The sequence below is a fragment of the Mauremys reevesii genome, linkage group 3 (genome assembly GCF_016161935.1).
Source record: "Mauremys reevesii isolate NIE-2019 linkage group 3, ASM1616193v1, whole genome shotgun sequence".
In the NCBI taxonomy this organism is placed as follows: Eukaryota; Metazoa; Chordata; order Testudines; family Geoemydidae; genus Mauremys; species Mauremys reevesii.
In genome coordinates this window covers 53,899,538-53,925,432 of record NC_052625.1, presented here as the reverse complement: position 1 = coordinate 53,925,432, position 25,895 = coordinate 53,899,538, and the positions used below count along the sequence as shown (strand labels likewise).

At 42.2% G+C, this 25,895-nt stretch overlaps 1 protein-coding gene across 24 annotated transcripts in view; it reads right to left on the bottom strand.

The window, feature by feature from the left end:
- DNAH14 (dynein axonemal heavy chain 14) overlaps positions 1 to 25,895 on the bottom strand; it is a 459,746-nt gene that overhangs the window by 360,090 nt on the left and 73,761 nt on the right. For all 24 annotated transcript variants that reach the window (XR_005596106.1, XM_039529958.1, XM_039529963.1 and 21 more), the window contains 3 exons: positions 12,717 to 12,848; positions 9,022 to 9,278; positions 7,016 to 7,193 (listed from right to left, as the gene is read on the bottom strand). Coding sequence is in view for 23 of the 24 variants with exons in the window: in XM_039529958.1 (XP_039385892.1) it covers positions 7,016 to 7,193; positions 9,022 to 9,278; positions 12,717 to 12,848 (567 nt within the window). In the remaining variant the exon portion in view is untranslated. The remainder of the gene's footprint in view (positions 1 to 7,015; positions 7,194 to 9,021; positions 9,279 to 12,716; positions 12,849 to 25,895) is intronic.

Below are 25,895 nucleotides of genomic sequence, written 5' to 3'. Positions count from 1 at the left end.
CGCCCAGAGGCCAGCTCAAGGGCCAGGCAGGAGAGTGCCGCAGGCCAGATGTGGCCTGCAGGCTGTAGTTTGCCCACCTCTGACTTATCCACTTTTATGAGTCTGTTTTTGAACCTCAGATGGATGCAGATGCATTCTTTATGAATAACAAGCCTTTTAATTTCAGCTGCCTATTTTTAGTAGATTTAATAGTAAACTTGTAGAATACTTCATATTTCCACACCTCCTTAGTTTTATTTTATCTTGACTACTTTAATAGTGTCAAATAATATTACAAATTTTAATACGTGAGCGGGTTTAAATAAAACCTATTGATATTTATTTGTATGCCACTGTTAGCTAAAAATCATTTGTTGTGTGATATGTAACAGATTTAAAATCTCAATCATTTTTATTCTTCTTCTTGTGCCAAATGATGAGCCTCACTCAGTTAACTCATGCAAACTCCCACTAAAATGAATAGATTTAGTAAAAAACTTAAGAACTCATTTTTGTTTTTAAAGTACCACTCTACACCAGTGCAGAATAGATGCATACCATTCCAATAGGAACTCCAATACTTCCCAGATCCTTCTGGTGCACTGAGACACTACACCTGCTGCTTCACCATACTAGCACCATACTACTGCTTCACCATACTAGGAATACAAAGACTAATTGGCCATTCACTGTGGAGCAGGGGAGAGACTGGCTTTCACATGGGAAAAGAAAACCATTATGCTCTTCCTCTCACATGTGCACCCCTGTGCATGTGCCCTCCATCCGATGGCATAAAGGGCAGGGCCAGCCCAACCCTCTAAGTTCCTTCACCACCCAAATTTTGGTGATATTAGACTCTAGTAAATGGGATGGAACCTGTGTCATGGAATATATATGAGTACAACACATCCTGAAGAACCAGTTATTGTACAGTTAAGTAACTATTTCTTCTTCTTCAAGTACTTGTACTCATATATATTCTACTGTTGGTGAGCCCAAGCAGTACTCCTTTCATGGAAGGAACTCAAAGTCTATTTAAACAGCATATGCACAACTGCCTTTCCAAAGTGTACATTGGCAATAAATGCTTCAACAATGGTATAATGTGGAGTGAACCTATGTACCTGCTTTATAAAGGTCTATGATTGGAACATTGTGCAATAATTTTTGCAGGTGGTACAATCTTTGCAAAATCATAACAGGACCTGATGCAGCCAAAGGTCCAACTGGAAATTCTTCATGCTGATATTTGATTCTCTCTCTTCTCTGTGTAACCTACGCAGAGTCTTGGTTAGGATCTACACTCTTTTGTCCTGTCTAAACAGAAAGTGCTCTACAAGAATCCAGTGAGTACAACCTCTCCTCATCCCAGTGAGCATGTAGTTTCAGAAAGAACATTGGTAGATGTATGACCTAGTTTAGGTGGAATTCCTAGATCACCTTTGACAAGAACTTTGAAGGAGACCTTAATAAGACCTTGTCTTTGTAGACAATTGTACATGGAGGTCCTACCATTAAAGTTTATAGCGCTCCAATTCTTGTTACCGATGTTATTAAAATGAGAAAAGCTGTCTTAGTTGATAAATGGAAGAGAGCATAAGTCCAAAAAAACCTGCTACCAATACTAAATTAAGGTCCCAGGGAGGTACAGGTTCACTTATTGCCTTTCAGAAATCTTCCCACCACAGGATGAGAGAAAATAGAATTTCCATGGACTAAAGGGTAACTAGCACATGTGGTTGCAATGTGAACTTTTACTGTACTCATAGAAAGACCTTATTCTTTTAAGTCCAGCAGATATCCCAAGTACCTTGAATCTGCACTTTGTATGGTGACAGCAGATGACAGTGGGCCCAAATAAAAATCTTTCCCACTTATCTAAGTAAATTGCACTAGGTGAGCTTTTTCTGCTGTTAATAAGGATGTTCTGTATATTATATGACCAGATTGCCCTCCAGTATCATTAGCCAGTCAACAACCATGCGGTGAGGGAGAGGCTGTAAGGATCTGGGTGCAGAAACTTTCTGAAATTCTTAGAGATTAAATCGGGGAACAATTTCATGATTATGGGAGGTTGTCATGACAGAGTCTGAATATCCAAAAAGCAATATTGCAACAGCCATGTTAGAGTTATTAAAATAATGTTAGTCTGATCTTATTTCAATTTTACAATAAATCTAGGAATCAGTGTAATTGAAGGATATACACATAGACATTCTGAGATACAAGGATGCCAGAATGCGTCTTATTGATTCTAGACTATGAATGGCCTGGAACAGAAGCAGTCACACACTGTTTTCTGTGGATAGTGAACATGTATAAAGCATGGATACCCCATTTGTTAACTATAATCTGAACTATTTTGTGTTTCAGGGTCCATACATGATTGCTGATCAACTTCCTACTTAGACAATCCACTAGAGCATTCTGCACTCTAGGAAGATAAGATGCTCTGAGGCAGAGTTTATTTAATTTCATTTCAGGTGTCCAGGCAATCTCAGACAAGTCCTCACTGTTGTACTTGGGTGAGCCTACAGATTGGTGCATATGTTTAGGATGGACTGAAACCTTTCCTGAGGCAAGTAGATGGTTGCAGGAGCATTGAGAATGGCCCCAATAAGCTCAATTCTTTGTACACAAGATATCAACTTTTCCTTGTTTATTTCAGACCCAGTTTTGCAAAAAGCAACTGGATTTGACAGATGCTCTCTGTTAGCTGGATTGTCTGCGAATTAAACTGTGCAGTTATGGGAATACATTGTCTAAAATGAGCTGATGAGAAGCTAAATGGAAGCATTGTATAGTGGTAGTGACGACACCCCACTAAAAACCTTATGTATTTTCTGTGGCTTGGGCAGCTAACCACATGAAAATAAGCTGCTATCGCCCTCAAGGTTGCCTAACAATCATTTGAGTTGAAGGGCAGGATAATGAAGGCAAGGGGCACCCATCCTTAATTTTAGCTTTCTGAAAAGATGTTCAATTTCCTTTGGTCCAGGATAGGCCTGAAAATGCCATCTTATTTTGGGTACAAGAAAATATCAGAAGCAAAACCCTCTTCCCCTGTGCTGAGTGTAAAGGAACCTCCCTCTATTGCTCCAAGAACTAGAAGAGACTGTACATCTTGAACAGTCCAATCTTGTGATAAATCACTGAATAGGGATGGGGTAGAGGTTGGTAGTGTACAACAAAACATGGAATTTCACAGTGCCTATAATCCAGAACGATTGGTGGTTATGAAGTCGCAGATACTTGCAGAAATGGAACAACTGGTTCCCAGAGGAAGGAAACTGGTTGGGAAGATCCAAAATCTCTGCTCTCAGTGAAGTAGTCAAATTGGCTGCCTTGAGGCTGATAGAGGTCGATGGGTAGAGTTCATTGATGCAGATGTGGATGATTTTCTTCATGGAAACCTATGTCACTCTCTGGAGAAATCAGCCTGCCAATGTTGAAAGGAGCACTGGCAGTGGCACTGCTGAGGCCCACTAAATTAAGGTGGGGTATGGGGTATACATCTTCTTGGGGCCTGGGGTATATATTTCTAAAGACATCAGTGTCACTCTGGAGTCTTTAAGAGAGTATAAAGCCTTGTCAGTCTTTCCAATGAAGAGGTTGCACCACAAAGTTTGGAAATTCCCTACATATGCCTGATGTGGGAAGACAGGAAGACCTCCCAATGGTGATAGCAGTCACTATGAAACTGAAGGCTGTATCTGCTGTGTCCAGAGTCATTTGCAACAATGTCATGGCTATTTGCTGGCCCTCAGTCACAACAGATTTAAACTGGTCCTTCACTTTTTGAGGCTATTTGTCAGTAAATCTGTTTAGTGACTCATAGTTATTAAAATAATATTTCAATAATAGTGCCTGGTAGTTTGTAATTGTTATTTGGAGGCTACAACTAGAATAAGCCTTCTTTCCTTCCAAACAAAGCAAGCCTCTCTGGCTCCTTGTCCTTTGGAGTAGATTTGAAATGCCCACCTGATCTTCTCCCTTCACTGTTACCACCAAGGGACCCAGCAGAGGGTGAATAAAGAGCTTCTCAAACCCCTGCAATAGCAGCTAACAGAAGTCAGCTCTTTTTGAGGTTAGTGATGCTCTCCTCAGGGAACCCAGAGCCTTAAGCCACTGTGTTACCTCTCTGCCTTAGCAAGAAAAAGCTTTGCTGGAGCTTAAACTGTGTGACAGCTCCCTGACACACCAGTCTGTCTGCCTTACCAGTAAACTATTCAAGATTCTGCCAATCTAGATCTTGCTTCATAGGTAACATTCAGTACACTCCAATTCCCAACCTCCCCAGAGATGGGGAGCCCCTCTCACTGGACACTTACAGAAATTATTAAGTCTGAAGTCTCCAAAGAGGCAGTAAACAAACACACCCTAACTTAATACATAGCATTGAGATGGGGTTTGTAGTAAAAATAAGCATACAGTTTATTAAATAAAGAACATAGTTTTAAGTGTTAATAAACAAGAGAAAAAGAGAATGGCAGGGTTACAAATAAAACAATAGTAACAACATACTTTCTTTTGTCTAAAATGTAACAGTTTACAATCCTGGTCTTAGGCAATTTCTCATCTAGTCAGTTCTCAGCATCTTCATCCTCCATGGCTGAAGGATCAAGTTTTCACAGATTCCAAGAGTGCGGGCCTCTTCTGTCCTTTAAAGTGATGGATACTAAGCACTTTCCTCTCATCTTCTTCTTATAGTTCAGTAAACTTCTGAAATGTATTCTTTTGAAGTGTATCCCCAGATAAAGTTATTCTCCTCTGCCAATGAACAGATGCTGTCTTCCTTATCCTCTTGAGAATTAGCTCTTTCTATTGATTACTTTGTTTACCTTAAATTCAAATGTAATTCCACTGTATCTGGCATCACCTTGCTCAATTTACACTGGACGCACAGGTAAACAGGCTAAACAATATTGCCCAGGAAAAATGTGTTCATCAAGTCCACCCCCAAAACAAACATATTTCATTACACATCATTCATATGTGCTTCATGCAATGATATTCATGACTAGTGTATCACCAGTTTTCATATTATACCTTCCAAGACACTGTTTATAGTACAATAAGTTGAGTTAATTGCTTATTCTTCAGGGATCAGACCCCCTGCTCTCCTCCTGGGGTGTCTGGATCCTGACTGTCACAACACCAGAGAAGCTGGTGTTTGCCAGAGGAATTTAGCAGTGTCCAAAGATTTGATAGTGTTGATATGTAAAGCTACCTGTCTGGGTACAGCTCAGTATAATATATTCAACGATTTGTGAAGGTTTTCTTGGACCACTATCCGAGGGATAGCGCAAGACAAGACAACCCTCTGCATGAGATCCTGGAAGGATCTGTAGTCATCCAGGACCCATGAAGAGGATTCAGGTACAATGGTCTCTTCAGCTGAGGAAGATGGACAGCTACATTGGAATCTGCTGTTCCTCCTGCGTCTCCTCATCCAAAGGAGCCAAGCTAGCAACAGGATGAGTCATTTGAGGGAACACAATCTCTTTTATAGATGCTTGGTCTGGATTGAGAGGTTGAGACAGATCTCATTGCTTGCAGGATACTCTCTTTGATATTATTGAGTGCCGGGGGTAAGTGTAAGGAGCTGGTGGCTAACAAGGAGGATGTCAAGGAATTATCTTCTTAGCCAGGGACCTGTAGGTATGATTGTAAGAACACTTTATAGAATGCTGCCTGGTTGTGGATGGTGGGGGAAATTTGAATGCATGGGATTTAGCAGGGGAAGACTCTCTGCTGCTCTGTAAATCTGGTAAGGAAAAAGAATATTCCTTTGGTAAGAATAGTGGAGTGACAGTAGGTGTAACATGGAGCCCTTATATTTGAAGGCTTCAGACTGGCTTTAATGATACTGAAGCCAGTCCCAGGACCCTGATTTGACATATAAGAGAGCCTGGAACTGATATGCAGAGCAAGTCTCTGGCTGCCATAGATACTTGGGGATTTCATGGTACTCAGAGTATTGGTGCTGCAGTCATCGGTGCCATCTCTGAAGACATCAATGGTACTGATGTCAGGGGTACTGCTACCAAAGGAGCAGTGGAGGGTAGCAGCTTCATTGGTACCCAAATGATCGGTACTGGCAACGTTAGTACCAGTGCCAAGTAATTTAATGTAGATGGTACCAGCTCAGTACCAGTCAACTTATGAAGTACCTTTTCACTGAGAGTATGAGGGTCAGAGTCTCCGCAGGTGCTCAAGGAGCCCTTTTTGGGTCCTGAGCTATCACTGATATATACAGAGCTTAAAGTCCTAGGAGTTTTTGATGAAGTTCCCAGGTATGGGAACAGTAACTCTTTTCTCTGGTCATCTTAAGGGTTTTTCTCCATCTAGCAGAGGACAACGACCTCAGTGATGGAACATATGAAGTTGTAGCTGCTGGAGCACATCTAGAGGTGGCGTGCTTCACTTGATCAGTTTTAGGCTGGCCAGGATCACAGACTGGGAGTATACAACTCTCTCTAAGCTATTCTCTCAGACAGGCTTCCCTGGATTTTGCATTCTCTAGAAAAGCACTTGCAAATAGCACATGCCCCTAACGTGACCTTCATCTAAACAGATGACGCATCTAATATGCCCATCATTAACAGGCATGACTACCTTGCAAGACAAGCAGTTTTTAAAACCTGGGGACTTATGCATGACTAAAGTCAGTACTGCAGTACCACCTCAGGGACAAAAACAAATCTTCTATTAGAAGACAAAGGAAATATTATATACTAATGACTACATTAAGTATTTACACAAGAAAAGTTATTGATGATCACAGGAAAACAGTGAGTACACGGTAAACTTTTAGCAACAGGTGGTCAGAAGGAACTGAGAGGTGGACACGGTAATCCTGCTCTTTATGCCCTCAGTTGGAGGAATCAGGACACTCAGGGAGCATGCACCACCCCGATAGGTATTGATCACCAGAATCCTCCAGCTCAAGTGCACCGGGAAGCACACACACTTACAGTGGAATATATATGTCAAGCACTCAAAGAAAAATCCTATATTTTGGCGGCTGCTTTACCTTGTCAATATCAGCTACAGTAATTATTTCAGGTTTTAAAACTTTGTCCTCCCTTGAATGGAAAGATGGTTCTTGAGGTGCTCTCTCAAAATCTCGAATGAATTCTTTAGATACTCCTACTGAACAGTATTCTGCATCCAACAGGCCAGATAGTCTCACAAGAGTGTTCTTATAAATACTGGATTAACAAAATGAACCAAAGAAAACTAAATTATATGTTTCTTACTAATTAAACAGAAAAGAATTACAATTACCTGCATCTTTCAAAACTAAAGCAGCTTCATTAAAAATGTTTGTAACATTTTTTCAGATGATCTATTTTTCAGGTAAACTTTTTAGTTAGATCAGTGATACTCAGACCTCACCAAAAAGAGTCACAGTAGTGTGAATTCATTATTTCATTTACTATTTTTATATTTATATATATATTCTCACAGCAAAGCAACGGACCAAGTATTATTATTTTATCATCTATATCCTGATTGGTTAATAACTTAGATTGGTTGATATTAAAACACTCTGAGATTTAATTATGTGCTGCAAGGAGCTGCAGGAGTCACATTAAAGAGCCACTTTAAAGAGCTTGCGAGCCTCAGTCTGAGTATCACTGAGATAGAGAGACAGACTATACACTTCACTACATCATGATTTCACATCATGGCTTTATATATCAGGAATGAACTTTAACATTTTTTCAAATGAAAACACAAACATGTATTTGTAATGTAATCTAGAAGGAATATAAAAATGTATAGAGTGAGGGAAACTGGATGACTCAGGGAACTGGCAGAGGAATATGAAGATCTTCAATTTTAGGCTGAGTTCCTACATGGTTCAGACAAGTAGTGATGGAATATTGTCATACACTGACAGCTATATATTTGTCTTTGTGAAAGGAGTTGTGATCCCAATCCAGATCCCCAATATTTTATAAACCAATATCATGTGGCAGCCTGTTAATCTCATCAGAAATATGAAGAACTATATGGAAACAAACTAAATTACTCTGCCACCTCTAGGGGTCATCTCTGGAAATCTGGGTGGAAGACACATTGTTTAGGCGATGTACACATAAATGGAGAGTTGCTAGTGGTATTACACCTGTTTTATGGATAGAGAGAAAAATTCAGATGCCAGGATGTTAATTCAGCACTTTTTCACGGCATTAAAATTCACTTTAAAAAAAATTGAAATACTTCAATGAAGAGAGCACTTCAATGAGGAAAAAAGTACATTTGATGTGAGTATTCATAGTTTCTAAGTTACATTTTAAGTAATGTCAAGAAAATCCCGTAGTTTCCTTACTCCTGGGTCAACTCATTCATTCATTATGTGTAACTTCCCCAGCCTCAATTACACTTAAAAAAAGTTCACTGACCAAATAAGGAATTATTAGTCTAAAATAGGTCATGTATTTCCATCATAAATGCACAGTTACTATAGCCAATTTATACAAATCCAACTTTATATTGCAGACTAACGGTACAATCCAAAGTCCACTGAAATCATTGGAAAGACTCCTTTTATTTAACTTCAGTGGGCTTTGCATCACGCCATAAGACTGGATCTATAGATCTGGGCCCTAAATGGGGAAGGAACCCAGGGATCGGTAAAGTACGGAGCTTTAGATCCAAGAGAGGCACACTGCCCAAACCCAAAATCTAGCAGCCTATCCTCCTTTCACCTGGAGCAGTGAAAAAAGCAGATGAATGTTGCCCTTGAGCCCCTTCCCAGCTCTGGGTCTAAGAGCCATGGATCTGCCGTTTACTGTACTGATGTCTCCATTAACAGCAATATTAAGAGACAAATCTCATATCTCTAAGTATTTACACATAAGGAAATCATGCATATACAGGGCTTGAAAACCATGTGGAAGAAAACTGATGGTCCACAAAATATAAACGCAGAGCAAAATAAAAAAAATAATCAGATTACTTTAAGAAAATAATAGAATAAAATTAAAATGCTTTAAACCAGTGCTCGCAACCAAGAGTGCCAGAAATAACCTCATAAGGTTTTCATTCTTCTTTTCATCTGGATTGATCACATTGCTGGAACCCTTAAATAACTCCAACAGCAGCTGGACAGCATTGTGCACCAGTTTACGGAGCAGTTCTTGGAAGATCTTGTCAACTAGCAGAAGAAACCTTGAAAAGCGTTTCATCATCTGACGCCATTCACTTATCTCAGCATATTTTGGATTTTCCTTGCTGTCACTTGGCACAGACTGAAAAAGCTTTTGAGCTCCCTTCATTTCTGCCACCTACAGTGTTAGTAAAAATAAATTTAGAAAAGTACGCTTTAAATCCCATTAAAAAAAACATACAGCACATTTTGCAACAGTCAACTTTTTATTACAGACTTTTCTGTATTGTTCAGAAATGCTTTTATTTAAAGTTCCAGAGAGAGAGACACACATACACCATGGAAATTCAGTTTTTCTAGGTTAAATAAGACTTAATACTTCTGAAAGAAATAATTCTTTATCTTTTTAATATGTTGTTAGTAGAGTATCAATAAGATAAATATTACAAAACAACCAAAAATATACATTGGTAATAAACACTAAAATAAAACTAAGGCCATATCCAGAGTGACCTCAATGTCTACCATACCTTTATTTAAGCTTTTACTATATATATATATTACACACACACACAAAAACTTCTAAAATTAAGTCCTCAATGTCAATGCATTTGCACAAACATGCTGCATGCACACTAATCCAAGGTGTTTTCAGTCACCAAAACAGGGTTTGGCAGAAGTATTTTGTTGGGTCACAGAACTGAAGTGCAATTCAGGAAAGAGCAGAGGTGATTTTTGGTGTCAGTTTGGATGTAATCAGCCAATGAAATAATTCTGCGATGCAGGCCATGACTGGCCAATACATGGGGTCTACTGGGAGAGGAGACTTGGGGTCCTGTTGACGGTAGTCTCAGTACAGATCTAGATATGACCACACAGCACATATGATACCTCTAGGGGATTGAAGCTGCATTTGGCTGCCTCAGAGTCCTGTCGGATTGGTTGGGGCAAAATAAGGCTTTCATACAGGATTCTTCCATGTGGTGTGAACAAACATTAAAATAACAATAAATACATATATGAGGACATATCTACCAGCAGCTTAGCTGGATTAAACACCAGTTCTTTAAGGAGGCATGAAAGGGGGGTCAATTTTATAAATTTGTCATTGTGCCAGCTAAATTGTAAAACTGGTATCTAACGAGCTAGATTTGTCAATATGCTAAGTGTTATAGTCAACATCAAAACGGACTCTAATTAGGATAGCCCCTTTTTAGTGAGTCTAGGAAGCATTAGGTTATTAATTTAATGCTAGGTTCTTGTCAAATCAATTTTCATCATGAACATTTTTTCTTGAATCAGGACTCTTGATTATTCTTAACCAATCAACAATTTATTAATTCACCCAGAAACACTTCAGTATAAAATCAACATTTCACAAATGAATTGAAGACACAACCAATATTCTAGGCATGTACTGAACGTATAAATACAGTCTTGAAAGCAAACGTTGTAGATGAGGATTGAGGATCAACAGTTATACCAAGGAAGAAATGGTCGCTCAACCTGTGCAGTAACTGTGGTTCTTCAAGATGTGTGCCCATACAGGTGCTCCATTCTAGATATGCTTGAACCCCTTCGCCTTTGATTGGAGATTTCTAATAATAGCATCTATTCGACTCATGCATGCACATTACTCAGCCTCATGCTCCATGCTTATATTACTCCAGCCTCATGTTATAAAGCATTGGCGGGCAAACCACCTTCAGTTTCTTCTCTACCGGGAAGCTCCATAGCAAAGAACTCTGAAGCAGATGGGAAGGAGAGAGGGTAGTGGATCACCCATAGGAATACATATCTCAAAGAATCACAGTTACTGCAGAGAGAGAGAGAGAGAGAGAGAAACCACATCTTCTTCTTCATGTCAACCACCAAGAGTAAGGAGAGGGATGAGAAAATAAAAAATCTCCTTACACCGAACATAATATTTCTTATCCACTCTTTTGCATATAGGTGGAATTGTGACCGGGATGTGTCAGATAATGAGGCCCTACTGGACCCTGCAAAGGTTAACAGGCAAGGCAATGCGAGCAGATGAAGCTGTATGAAGGATGTCAAGCAACTTATATGATATGATTCTTTAACCTGTTCAAGAGGCATTTACAAATAATCCACAATTCCCTTTACAAGCTCTTGAAACAACTTGAAATCGTTCACCAGGGATGGAGGAGGTGGCATAACCACTTCATCCAGGAATGAAGAGATATTGGCCAGTGGAGAGACATCTTCATCAGCACTAGCTTCCCATTCCTCAAAGATTTTTTCCTGAGGTTCAGGTTTCCTAGACAGGGAGGGCGATGAAGGCTATTTATCTCTGTGATAGATGGTGCTCAAAGCCCTAGAGAACTGTTGGTGATCGGACACTCACGGGTCCCAGTATGGCCAAGGTGGTGGTGCATATGGCATGGGTAGAGGCATCCCTGGGTGTTCATACCAACTAGATGGTGGTTGTGGCCGTTTCTCACAAGTGATACCAATCTCCTCCGAGACCTCTGGAAAAGAGCCTCTACATGAATGCAGAGGAGAGCTTTGCACATATATTTGGGAGACTGAGGCAAAATCTTCATCAGAATCCCTCTCTTCCAAATCGTTCTACAGTAATGGATCACTGGAAAAAACCAATCTCACCCAAACAGACCACACAATTTAAAGACCTATACATTTGAGTGGACAGGTTTCTATGGCCCTAACAAAGATCACAATCATGCAACCCTTACTCTCCTACATAGTTTCATTGAAATGAACAGGACTACTAATGTGAGCAAGGGCAGGGCCGCCCAGAGGGGGGAGCAAGTGGGGCAATTTGCCCCAGGCCCTGCAGGGCCCCCCATGAGAATATAGTATTCTATAATTTTGCACCTTTTTTTTTTAATGGAAGGGGCCCCCTAAAGTGCTTTGGCCCAGGCCCCCTGAATCCTCTGGGCAGCCCTGAGCAAGGGCTGCAGGACCAGAACCATTATTAGGCAAAGTAAGACGGCTCTTATGCAGTCTTCAGTATCATTGTATACATAGAAGTTAAAGCTTCTTTTACAAAGTCTTTGTAAAATGGCATTTGGGTGATACAATTTTTCTATATGTATATTGACACCTTCAATTTAAAAAAAAATCTTACTTCTGTCTGGAAATTCTTAATGTGCTATTGTAACAAGTAACACCCAAGATCATTATAACTGAAAACTTAGAAAAAACATGATGATTTCTCTTTTTTCCATTTATTTAATCCATCTGACAGCACCTAGTGTACAATTAATTATTTTCTATGTACAGTCAGTTTCCACTTCTAAAAGTGGCCTTCAAAGCATGGTATTATATTAAATAAATATTTGACTGAATTTCAAAATCATTAAACTGTAGACCTCACTGAAACTTCATGGCTCTTAAAAGAAAATTATATATGATATAATATTTCTATTAAGTAGAGAAAAGAACAAAAAGGAAAATTTTATTATATGGAAACACAGAATACAATAAATGTTCTTGTAGTTTGCATGAACAGGTACCAACTCTTCTCATATTGCAAACGCCTAATAGTTTTTTTTAATAGAACTTGAAGAGGAACAACACATGTAGAATAAAACCATACAAATAAAAATAGCAAAGGATCTTAAATAATTACCCTTAAAAAAGTACTCTGAATGGCTTTAATTACTTTCTCCCTGAAAGTCTGTAGCTGATGAAGTGCTTCTTTATTCTGTTGATATTGCTCCTCACAAAACTCATCCAAAGAATATGTGCGAAATCTGTCCACCTAAATGAATGAATGGAAAAAATACCATGAGTAGTGAAAGAAAACCTAGCAGTTAGACATCAGCTCATATGTCTCCCCAACCCATCCTCCTGGACAGTAGCAGCATACAGGCACTAGGCCCCAAAATGCAAAGTGAACATAAGAGGAAGGACAACTGTCAGAGTGCAGGCCTTCAAGTGGAAGAATAGTTTGAGATGATAGAAAAGTGCAATATAGGCAGGGGAAGAGCTACATAAAGCCTGGAAGGTGAGGACAATTAATTTAATTTCAGTGCAGGAAGAGGAGGACAAATGAGTTTAATTTTAATGCAGGTCATGCAGAACCAGTGAAGAAACTTAAATAGGGAGTATGTGTGTGTGTGTAAGACAGAAAAACATATGGTGGTTAGAGCAGTGGAAGAGAAAAAGAGAGGTTACTTACCTTATAGTAATTGATGTTGTTCAAGATGTGCTGTCTATATGTATTGCACTTATAGTATTGCACACCCTCTAGCGCCAGAGGTCAGATTTTTTTCCTGCTAGCAGTCTCCTGCGGTCCACACATGCTCAAAGAATGTACCCCTCCAGCTTCCACCTTCCCAGAGGGCATAAAGGGACAGGGCAGACTAAATGCCACTCAGATCCTTCATCAGCCAAAATCTTGTAAGGACTTTGAAATGTGGGGAAGGAGGGTAGGTCATGGAATACATATAGACAACTCATCAGTTACTGTAAATGAGTAACCTCATTTGTCTATATGTCTCCCACTTATGGAGATTGAAAAGCAGTTAACAAATGGAGGTGCATATCAAAGTTTTACATAAAGATAAATCTAAGCACTTCTTTACCAAAGGCTGTATCTTCTCTAGTTGCCTGTTCAACTGCATGTTCATGAAAGTATGGACAGATGCCCATGTGCCTTACAAATGTCTAAAACTGAGACATTATTAAGCAGCTACGGAAGCAGCTTGGGCTCTTGTAAAATGGGTCCTAACTGCCAATGGGGCATCCCGACTTGCAAATTGATAGCACAATTTAATACATCTTGAAATCTAATTTGAAAGTATCTGAGAAAAAAAACAAACAAACAATCTGTTTATCTCTAACTCTTTTGGTGCCACAAATAATTAAAGAAAGCCTAGAAGATTTAGTTCTGTTCAGATAAAAGGCTAAATTTGGGACTCTAACTAGAGTCCTTTCTACTCTATTAGTGTGAGGTTTTGGACAAAATCCTGGTAAGTTAGTTGACTGGTTAACATGAAACTCATTCACAATCTTAGGCAAGAAACTTGGATAAGCCCTTAATAAAACCTTATCCCTCTGAAAATCATATAGGCATGACCAGACCCCTACATTTTCATCCACTCGTTGTGCAGAAGTAATTGCTACTAAAAATACTGTTTTCATGGACAGAAGATTTAATGGACAAGTAGCTAAAGGTTCAAACAGGGTTTTCATTAAACTAGACAACACAATAATCAGAATTCATGGAGCATACAGATCCTTTATAGCTGGAAATGCTTAAGAAATCTTTGAGAAGTAGGATAAGAAAATATATTAAAACCATCATTCTTAGGATGATAGACAAATACTGAAGCTACGTGCACTTTAATGGAACTAATCAATAATGCAGATGATTTTAAGGACAGAAGGTAATCTAAAATGGAAGGTATATCAAACTGAAAAAGGTGAAATATTAAGACTCTGGGGCCAATCATCCAATCTTTTCCAAGTTGCTCAAGTGGAAAGCTTCTACTATTTATTAAAATGTCCTGAACTGCTTGAGAACAGAATTTCTAAGTCTCATTCAAGAAGCTAGCTTCCAGGCTGTCAGATGTAGGGATGACATTTTCAGGTAAAGAATTGTCCAATTATTCTCTGGCCTTAGCATTTCGGGTTGAGATTCCCCCAGCTTTCCGGGCCTTTCCCGGTTTCGATCCCCCGCCCTCACCCCTCAAAATGCCTCCCTGGGCCCGTTGTGCGGCAGCTGCGCGCTCCCCTCCCCCCTCCAGTTGCCAGCACAGAGCACTGCCCGCTGGCAGTGGCACCGCTTGGTCCCTCTTTTGCTGGCGTGGATGTTTTAAGCCACAGCTGTCACAGCTCCTTACCGCAATTCACATTAGGCGCACCTCTCGCTGACGGGCGGCACAGTGCGATCTGACACATGGCGAAATCTGTGACCAGTAAGAGGCGGCCCAGCGCGGGCGGGGGCGATGACAGTTGGGGACGGAGTGATGAGGAGATGACTCAACGGCGCGGCCCCGGCGCTTGACGGGGGGCCGGGATTGGGGGTATAATTGGTGCCCGATATTCCCCGAATGGGCGCACTGACTGGTGACTGATGTTGTGTTGCAGGTGTGGGGTGTTTCATGGTGGGGACGAAAGCTTCAAACTTGCAACTGCAAGCCCTGCGGCACTTTGACTTCATGGCCCGAAAGCCCCTGTGGGTAGCCCCCCAAGATGACAGCTACCATGACAAATGGAGACAGAAGCGGCGCGAGCGGATGGGTGGCTTGCAACACCAGACAGCTACGGTCAATGGGGAGCTGTGGTGGGATTAGCCAAGGCAATTTGTGAGCTGCTGCTTTTGTGAAGGTTGTGTAGCCAATCTGCATTGCAAGCTGTAGACTCTGTGCTGTTTGGGTTGTGCAGATGGTCCCCATGAGGCTGCTGTGATGCAACCAGCCTGGTGGGGAACCGCGGATGGACAGAGATGAGTTATCTTGGCACCGCCAGCACAGTGGCATGGTGCTGCAGGCGTTGGGGAGAAGGGGTACTTTTTCAATCATCCTTGGGTGGATGGGGCCAGGTGGTTCCACAGCTGCAGTCTGGGACGATGGCTAGGACCCATCATGATGCTCAGCAATTCAGAAATTGGCCTGTTTAGAAAACCTGGGCGGCCCAGACCAGAAAAGTGGGACCGCCTGGGGGGGATGATGGCAATGCCTGCCTGACATCTGGCCTACAGCCGATACAGGTCATCCCACAGCCTTCGACAGGCAGCACACAGGTGGTCAGGATGGTCAAGGCTGTAATTCCCAGCATTAAAAATGTGCATGCAATTGCAGGCCAGCATTTAGCCGTTTAAAGGCTCGCTCAGACCTCAGCTTTTGCTCTCAGCCAACCCAATGTCCCCTCTGCTTGCTGTATTTCTGCTAAGGGGAGCACATGCTGAGGGACCTAAGGTGATGGGTGGGGGCGAAAGGGCGAGGCCAGACACCAGGGAGATTAGCTGATTACACACAGAGAGAAGATTAGAACCAGGGAGAGGGAAGCTAGATGCATCAACCAGAGAGTGCAAAGTGAAGCTGAAGATTTGGCAAAGATCACAAGCCCGTGGACAGAATTCAGTCCCCAATGCCCTTCCCCCCTCCCCTTCGCCCAGTCCCTGCTTCCAGTCTCAGTATTACTCTCTTTAAATAAAATCATTAGATTTTGATTTTTAAAAGCATTTCATTATTTAAAAGGATTGTAAGGTGGAGAGGGAGGAAAATGGAGGAGAGAGGGGGAGGAAAAAAGGGATTCAGGAGCCCACCAGAAATTGGGAGGGGAGTGGCGGAGGTGGTGGAGGGCCGGCTCATGGGTGGGGTGGGGCGGGTGGAGGACAGCCTCCCGGAGGGCACGCCACGCATGGGTAGGGGCGGGAGGTGGTGAGGATGCTGAACAGGTGGTTAGGGGTGGGAGGAGCAGGGTTCCAAGATCACGCAGCAGCCCCAGAGCTGCATCCCGCCTCCACAAGGCAGCGGATTCCTCCCTGCCGCCACTTTTCCTGCCGCTGCTCCGCTGATACCTCTCATCTCGCCGTGCCCCTCCTGCTGTTTTCCTCATTCCCTCCCCTCACTACCTCTCTTCCCTCCCTGTCCTCACGCTCCCTTCCTCCTCTCCCTGTGCTCTCACCACCTCCTTCTCTTTCCTGTGATTTGAAACCTCACTCATTCATTCATCCAGCGCCTCCTCTCATCTGTAATCTATCTCTTCATCTTCTGGATCCTCTCTTCTGTGCCTTTCTTTTCGATGGAGCTGCAAGGCTTGAAATATTTTTAAAGGCATGAGGAAAGGTGCATTTAATGGTTATATTTTTCAGATTTGAATACACTATTCACCTTACATTACACATGTGATTTCCCTACTAGTGTTTCTTTCATATTCACTTTCATTTTACACATCTATTTTGATACAGATCTCATCTGCTTGCATACAGGCATCTACAGATCTGGTCCACTCAGCAGGATTCAAGCCACAGTCTCAGTGATTTACCCTCAGCTCCCATGCGCCCTAATACCCCGCTCCCTCCCTGCTGGCCACTGCTCTAGCTCCGCCTACTCTCTACCACGCTCCCCCCCCACATAGCTCGCCCCGCCCAGCCCAAAGCTTGACCAATCAGAAAAGATCATCTCCTCCCACAGTCTCCACACACCTCGGCTGCTGCATCACAGAACAGTTTTTCCCGCTGCTGCACCCCCACGAACCCAGTAGAAAAACTACCCCCACGATTTCCCTGATTTTTAACCACTTTATTTCAAATATCATTATGACCCACAACAAGATAAAGCTGAGATACAAGATAAGAAGCGGAGCATTCAGCTATCCCAGGACCGTAAACTGCATTGCATGATGATACCTGATTACTAATGATACCTGATAGCTTGCTACATGAATGGCATGGTAAAACATATTACATGCATGGTAGAACCAATTGCCTTGTGCTGGAACCCCTTCTGCAAAGGCTTCAGAAATGTCTACAGAGGATTTCCTCTCAATCCCGGACAACATGTTAACAAACTTTTCTAACTATACTCTCCTATGTTGCTATGCATCCTGCTGAATGCACAAATGCATCTCAGTAAAAAATCAAAAATTAAAAAAAACTGTTCAAAAAAAGAAAGCACTGTAAAGCTCCTGCTCCCTATGCCATTCCTCCCTCTACCAGAGCTCTGGGCTGGCGGGCTGGTAATGCTTAAAGGCAGATCAGGAATTCCGCAGCTGGGATGTCGGGGTGCCTGGCTGCTGGGGTCTCTGCTGTGTGCTTCTTCCTTCTTCCTCTCCTCTTCTTTCTTCTTCTCCATCATCCCGTCAGACATGCATACAGACACTCGGAATAACCATTACCCCCCAATCCACAATCAGCAGGGGGGGGGTACTTGCCCAACAGCAGCAAAAGCATAGAAACGCAGCTGACCAAGACCTTCCCTTTTGTTTCCTGGTTTTTTGGGTTGCTGCTTTGGTTTCTGTCTTAGCTCCTTAACTTGCACTCTACTTTTCACCTGGCCTGCACTGTCCTCCAGCCTGTGGCCTTAGAAATTCTTAAAAAATTTTTTTTTTTTCTTTTTTTTCATTTTGTTGTGTTAGTCTGTTAGCATCTCCATCCCCACGATCAGATCCGATCCCTCCCAGCATTACCCATGCTGTCCATCTTGGGGCTCTTTTTTCTTCATTGAGACTGCTGCATTGTTGCTGCTGCTGTCTGCTGTGATGATGAGCCAGATGATGAGCTGTCGAAGCAGGAAATGAAAAAAATTTCAAAAGGGCTCCGCTTTTTCCTCCTACCCTGTGCAGTGCATCCGTCCCAGAATGCTGGAGCGGCCAGTGGTGTGCACTGTGATGGCTCCGGAGGCCAATACCGCCGCACCGTGACACGGCCACTCTAACATTATATATGTTAATGGATACATTAGCTACTCTCCTCGGAGGGCAGGAGTACAGAAGAAATTAATTAAAGATTAAATAAAATATAGGGTGCCTGGTGTGGTGGGTGTTGTGGCGTTAAATTTTTTTTTTTCAAAAAAAAATTTTAAACGCCTAGTGTAGACCAGGCCTCTGATATCAATTTGGGAACCAGAAGAGGGGCAATCTGTGATGGTATCAACCATCCAGAAGTCAGTCTGGAAGATGCTGGTGTGATGAGCCTCATGGAAGATGAGTCTTGCTTGAGCTTCACTAAAGTTCTTGGAATCAGCGGAATTGGAGGGTAAGCAACATCTCCAACACTTTCTGGCCTGAATCGGGTGAAAGATTATACAGACCAGATGAACTGTTCAAAGTTCCAACACCATATGTATGTAGAAGAGTCTCTTTCTGAGGCCACAATGCTCGAGTCTGATGATGTTTGGATGTAAGCATCCCAACCCAGTTTGGAAGTATCCATTAGAGTTGGTTAAGGAAGCACAAATGGGAGGCCTTTGCAAGCCTGAGAAGGATCTAACCACTAATGAAGGGACATCAGAACTCACTGGGGAACTGTAAAGACAGAATGTACAATGTTAAGGATTAGTGCTATGAGGACGGTTTTGGGATGATTGACCATGGACAAGAATTCACAGAAAAAAGACTCTTCAATTGATGGACTCCACCTGAGTACCTGGGGTATTAACCTTCTGGGATCAATACCAGAATGAATGATAAGAAGGGCTTTATGCTAAAAGATATGGGGAGAAGGTTAGGAGAAACTTGTGCAATCTCTATGCCTGGCTTCAATCCACAGTAGGAAGAAAATCAACTAAATGAAGATGCAATAAGGGATAATGGAACACCACAAGGTAAGAGTATGAAAAGGAGGGAGAAAAAATGGAAATGTTGTTTAGAGTAGTATTCAGGCAGGTATTACACTTAGGCTGTGGCTACACTTAGCACTTCGAAGCGCTGCCACGGCAGCGCTTTGAAGCGCTAAGTGTAGTCAAAGCGCCAGCGCTGGGAGAGAGCTCTCCCAGCGCTGTCCGTACTCCACCTCCCTGTGGGGAATAACGTACAGCGCTGGGAGCCGCGCTCCCAGCGCTGGGACTTTGACCACACTGGCGCTTTGCAGCGCCGCAATTTGCAGCACTGGAGAGGGTGTGTTTTCACACCCTGCTGCAGCGCTGCAAATCTGTAAGTGTAGCCAAGCCCTTAGTGAAAGGACTATATCCAGTCCAGCTAGAAAACTGGGTGAAGTCCAAAGGAAACAACTGAAATGCTTCTACATGAATGCAAGAAGTCTGGGCAGTAAAATGGAGGAAATGGAACTATTGGTGCAGAAGGTCAAGCCAGATAGTCTAGGGATTACAGAAACATGGTGGAATAGCATTCATGACTGCCATACTGGTTTTGAAAGAAATGTGTGTTTAGGAGAGAGAGGAATAAGGTAATGAAATAGCACTGTACATCAATGAAGCAGTAACTGTAATGAAATATGAAATGACAGTATGAATAAAACAATCTGTCTGAGTCAAAATTGCCTTGGGAAAGAATTGTAAAAGAGGGTCTGTTGGGATAATATTAGGGATGTGCTAATATTGACCCTCTGGATCAATCTTGGATATGGGTAATAATCTCTAATATTATTAGAGAGAAATACTTTGGGATTCATTACATAATGGGAGACTAAGTTCTTGGATATACACTGGAAAATAAATGCTGTTAGTATTGGTAGGTACAACTTATTCCTGGATAAGATAGGTCTGCTTCTTTATCCTATCGTTACTGAGACAAGCTGGTTAAAGGAAATAACCTTGGATCAAGTGATCAAAAGCTGATTCGGTTTAAATTAAATGGAAAGATAATCAACACCAAGTCATCAACTACGATTTTTTTTTCAAAAGGGCAGACTCTGGGAAATTAAGGGAGTTAGTTGAAGAGGTCAACTGGACAAAACAGCTTAAAGGCTTAAATACAGAGGCTTAGAAATTCTGCAAAGCAACTATACAAAATCGATCTGAAATTTGCATCCCAAACATAGGGGGGGAAATTTTATAGGGAAAGGCTCTGGATCCAGATGGATGAACAACTACGTCAAACACATTATTGGGAGTAAGCAGAGTGCCAGAAGGAATGGAAAAAAGGGACTGATGAACAAAGAAAGCTACATCATGGAGGTTAGAAAACGTAGAAATAAAGTGAAAATTGCTAAAAGTCAAGATGATTAGCTTTTGCCAGGGAAATTATAATAAATACTAAAAGGATTTTTAGTTACATAAATAAAATGAGAATAAGGAAGATTGAGAATGAACCGCTATGTAATGCAGAGGGGAAGATTAATGATAAATCTAGCTATGGCCAAAAACTAAATGAATACTTTGCCTCAATTTTCAATAAGAATGATAATAAGGAGCATATGAATGAAGGCAGTACTGATGATGGAGTGTCTAGAATCTTCCACCTCAGAGGTGGAAGAAACACCTAAGGAGCTTAATGCATTCAAATCAGGGGCACCTGATAAATTCCATGACAGAATACTGAAAGAAATGGCACATGCGACTGCTAGTCCAGTAGCAAGGGTTATTAATAAATCTATGTGGGGGTAGTACCATATGACTGGAGAATAGCTAACATCATACTAATATTTAAGAAAGGGGGGAAAACGTGGTCTGGGCAATTATAGTCCTTTTAATCTGACCTCAGTAGTATGCAAGGTTTTAGAGTGAACTATGAAGGAAAGAGTAATTAAATTCATAGAAGTTCATGCTAAAGGTGATGTAATGCAACATGGGTTTACCAATGATAGATCATGCCAGACTAACCTGATTTCCTTCTTTGCTAAAATAACTGATTTTTTAGACAAGAACTGGACTTCAGTAAAGCTTTTGACATGGTTTCATATGGAAAACCATTAGTTAAATTAGGGAAGATGGGGATCAGTACAAGCATTGTAAGGTGGATGTGGAATCAGCTAACAGGAAGAAGGCAACGAATTGTATGGAAAGATGAATTATTGGACTAAAGGGAGGTTATTAGTGGAGTTCCCCAAGGATCAGTCTTGGGACCAGTATCATTCAATATTTTTATTAACGACATTGGCACAAAAAGTATGAGTGCCCTAATGAAATATGCTGATACTACTAAGTTGGGAGTCATCATCAACTTAGGGGAGGATCAGAACATTATACATGAAGATCTCGACAGCCTTGAACACTGGAGTGACAGAAATTAGATGAAATTCAATAGTACAAAGTGCAAGGTCACACACTTGCAGTCAGAATTTCTGCTACCTGCTGGGGGCTCATCAGTTGGAAGCGACAGAGGAGAGAAACCTGGTTGAGAGTCAATCACAGGATAACTATGAGCATCAATGTGTTGCAGCTCTAAAAAAGGCAAAATGTGATCCTAGGATGTATTTGGTGAGGCATTTCCAGTAGAGACAGACAACTATTAATCCCATTAATAAGCCACTGGTAAGACCTCATTTGAATATTGTGTACAATTCTGGTCACTCATGTTCAAGAACAGTTAATTTAAACTGGAACAGACACATACAAGCACTACTAGGATGGTCAGGGGAATGGAAGGCTTATTTTATGAAGAGAAAGACTGGAAGAGCTGCTCCGCTGAGCTCCATCCCCCTGCACCCAGATCCCTATCAAGCTCCACCCCTGCATCTGGACCCCCATCCCTGCACCCAGACCACTCCCTGCTAAGTTCCCCTGCATTTGAACCCCCACCATGATGAGTCCCACACTCCCTCCGCACCTGGACCACTGCACCGAGCCCCTTGCACCCGAACTCCCACCTCACTGAGCCCCAACCAGCTGCACCTGGACCTCGACCACACCAATCTTCACTCTCCCAGCACCCAGACCACTCCTGCTGAGCCCCAACCACCTTCACCCCACCCCTTTCAGAGTTCCATTCCCTCTGCCCCTGGAAGCTACCGAGCTCCTATGCATTAAGATCCCTCCCCGCACCAGGACCCCCCACAGAGCCACCCACACCAAGTCTCTCCACACTTGGATCCTGCCAGGTTGAGCCTCCTTGCTCCATACCTGGATTGAGAGACAGGGCTGTGCGTGTGAGACTCTGTCCCTCTTGCTTGCTACCCTGGTTCACCTGACATGGAAGGTCAGGGCCCTGGGGTGTTTCTGGGGCAGGCCTGGCCCTTGCATTGTGTCAGTGTTGGGTGCATCCTTACTGCTCAGTCCATGCACTGGGGGAGAGGAGGCTGAAGGGTGATCTCTCACCTCTCTGCAAGTAGTAGCCTATGCTCCCCACTGTCATGCTGGAGCCCTCACATTTAATTACTGACAAATAAAATAAGCAGAATTTTAAAATCTTGTGAGCAGAATTTTTTTTTGGCGCAGAATTCCCTCAGGAGGAAACTGCATGACAGGGTTGCTTGTGATGGTAGGGGGCAGGGCTCAGCGGCTCTGGAGCTCACTTCTGGTTATTTTCTAAAAGCTTATGGTTCAGGGTTTCAGCCAGCCCTCTGCAGGGGTCAGGAAGGGATTTTTTTTCTCCCCAGCATATTTTGGGACTTTTGTTGTTTATCTCCTTCCTCTGAAGCATCAGAGGTTGCTATAGCTGAAGACGGGACATTGGACAGGATGGGCCAGAGCTATGAGGTGGCATACAACATTCTCCCTCTCAGATGCTTTGCTGGCTGGTTTTTGCTCACATACTCAGGCGCTAACTCAGGGGTTCTCAAACTGGGGTTCGGGACCCCTCAGGGGATCACAAGTTTATTCCGGGGCGGGGGGTGTCGTGAGCTGTCAGCCTCCACCCAAAACCTCACTTTGCCTCCAGTATTTATAATGATGTTAAATATATTAAAAGTGTTTTTAATTTGTAAGGGGAGAGTTGCACTCAGAGGCTTGCTACGTGAAAAGGGTCATCAGTACAAAAGTTTGAGAACCACTGGGCTAACTGATAGCCTTATGTGTTGTGGGGAAGGAATATTCCCAGTCAGATTGACCTTGCGGGGATGGGGGGGTTCGCCTTCCTCTGTAGCATGTGGGTACGGATCATTTGCCAAGATTATTTGGGTGTTTCTCACTAACTTATTTCCTGGCCAATGCTGGGGTCCCAGGTACTGATGCTCGTTGGGCTCTCCTATTCTCTGACTGTGGCTCATAATAGTCTTGTCTCCTGTGTGCTGTAATACTTTGATCTCCTTTCAGTTGCTGGGTGTAGTGTGGGGTGCTGGGTGGTCTGTGATATATAAACAAGTCAGACTAGATGGTCTGATGGCCCCTTCTGGAATTAAACTCTAGGATTCTCTTCAACCACCGTGAGAGAAGATGAAGTTATAGCCTGGACTGAGGAAAGAAACCAGCACAATACTATGTACCCTAAATAGTCTCTGACACATTCTGACAGTCATTACAGAATTTCTTTGCATGAGTAGTATGACATTCACCAGGTTTTATTATAATAATAAGAGATATACCAATCTCCTAGAACTGGAAGGGACCTTGAAAGGTCATTGAGTCCAGCCCCCTGCCTTCACTAGCAGGACCAATTTTTTTGCCCCAGATCCCTAAGTGGCCCCCTCAAGGATTGAACTCACAACCCTGGGTTTAGCAGGCCAATAGCTCAAATCACTGAGCTATCCCTCCCCCCAAATCAGTTTTCTAATCAGTTCTGAGGAAGATCTACTCATATTGTCTTTGAATCTATCAAAACCCTGTAATTTCCACTTTTTGAGAAGGAATTGTTTGATTTCTTCATGTGAACTCTTAGGGCTTGTCTACACTGGCACTTTACAGCACTGAAACTTTCTCACTCAGGAGTGAAAAAACACCCCCATGAGCACAGCAAGATTCAGTGCTGTAAAGCACCAATGAAGACAGGGCACCAGCATTCTGCAGCAACTACACAAATCACATTAAAGAGCTGCCACGGCAGCACTGCTGCAACAGCACTTCAACATTGTAGTGTAGACTAGCCCTTAGACCTACGTTTGAGAAACAACCAAGAATGAAGATGATGTGATCCATTACTTCCTTTTATGAAAAGCCCCAAAGAAGACTGATACACTCTGCTTTTGTGACATCTGCCACTGTGTCCAGACAATTATGAAAATCCTTGGAGCCAAAGCCAACACTCAGTACTGGTATGTGTCATTCCTACCAAAAATCTTAAATATTGTTTACAAACTGGATAGACGGAGATGTGAACATACCCATCAAGCATATCCAGAGCTGTAAACTAATCCAGCAGATTCAGTCATGAGAATATAACAGCAAGAGCCAGCATTTTGAACTTTTGTTTCCAGATAAAGGTGGGGTCCTACAGCGGGGTGTTCTTGGCCCAACTATATTTTATATTTTTATCAATGACCTGGAATAAAATAAAACAATTACTGATAACATTAGCAGATTACACGGAGTTGGGGGAGTGGTAATGAAGACCGGTCACTGGTACAGAGCTATCTGATCCACTTGGTAAGCTGGACACAACCAATGTGTGTTTTAATACTGCTAAATGTAAATGCATGTGTCTAGGAACAAAGAATGTAGGCCATATATACAAGACAAAAAAGTCTATCCTCATAAGCAGTGACTCTGACAAACATTTACGGCTCGTGGTGAAAAGTCAGCTGAACATAAACTCCCAATGTGACGCAGTGGTCAAAAGGGCTAATGCAGTCTTTGGATGCATAAAGAGGGGAATCTCAAGTAGGAGTATATAATTTATTTTGCCTTTCTATTTGACACTGGTGTGACAGCTTCTGGAATACTGTATCCAGTTCTGGTTCCCACAATTCAAGAAAGATATTGAAAAATTGGAGCGGATTCAGAGAAGAGCCACAAGAATGATTAAAGGATTAGAAAATATGCCTTACAGTGACAAATTCAAGGAGTTCGTTCTATATAGCTTAACAAACAGAAGTTTAAGGGGTGGCTTGAATACAGTCTGTATGAGTAACAAATATTTGAAAATGAGTCTTTTCAATCTAGCAGGGAAAGGTATGACATGATCCAGTGGCTGGAATTCAAAGCTAGACTAATCCATGCTGGAAATAAGGCATAATTTTTAACAGTGAGGATAAGTAACTGGCAATTTTAAAATCAGGATTGAATATTTTTCTAAAAAATATGCTCTAGAAATTATTTTGGGGCAGTCCCATGGCCTGTGTTATACAGAAGGTCCCTTCTGGCCTTGGAATCTAACATATAATCCTTCTGGGAAGACTTCTGAAGTCTGATTTTAGGACAAATCTTGGGAACCATAGGCAGGTGGGTAAGAAAGAGATCCCTCCAAACTTGCCTCAGAAGTCAATGAACATTCTCTCAAACAAAGATGACTAGCAAGGAGGAGTCTTCATTAAGTGAGTGCCAGATCCTGCAGGCAGATGTTCAATAGCCAGTACCAATGATTCACC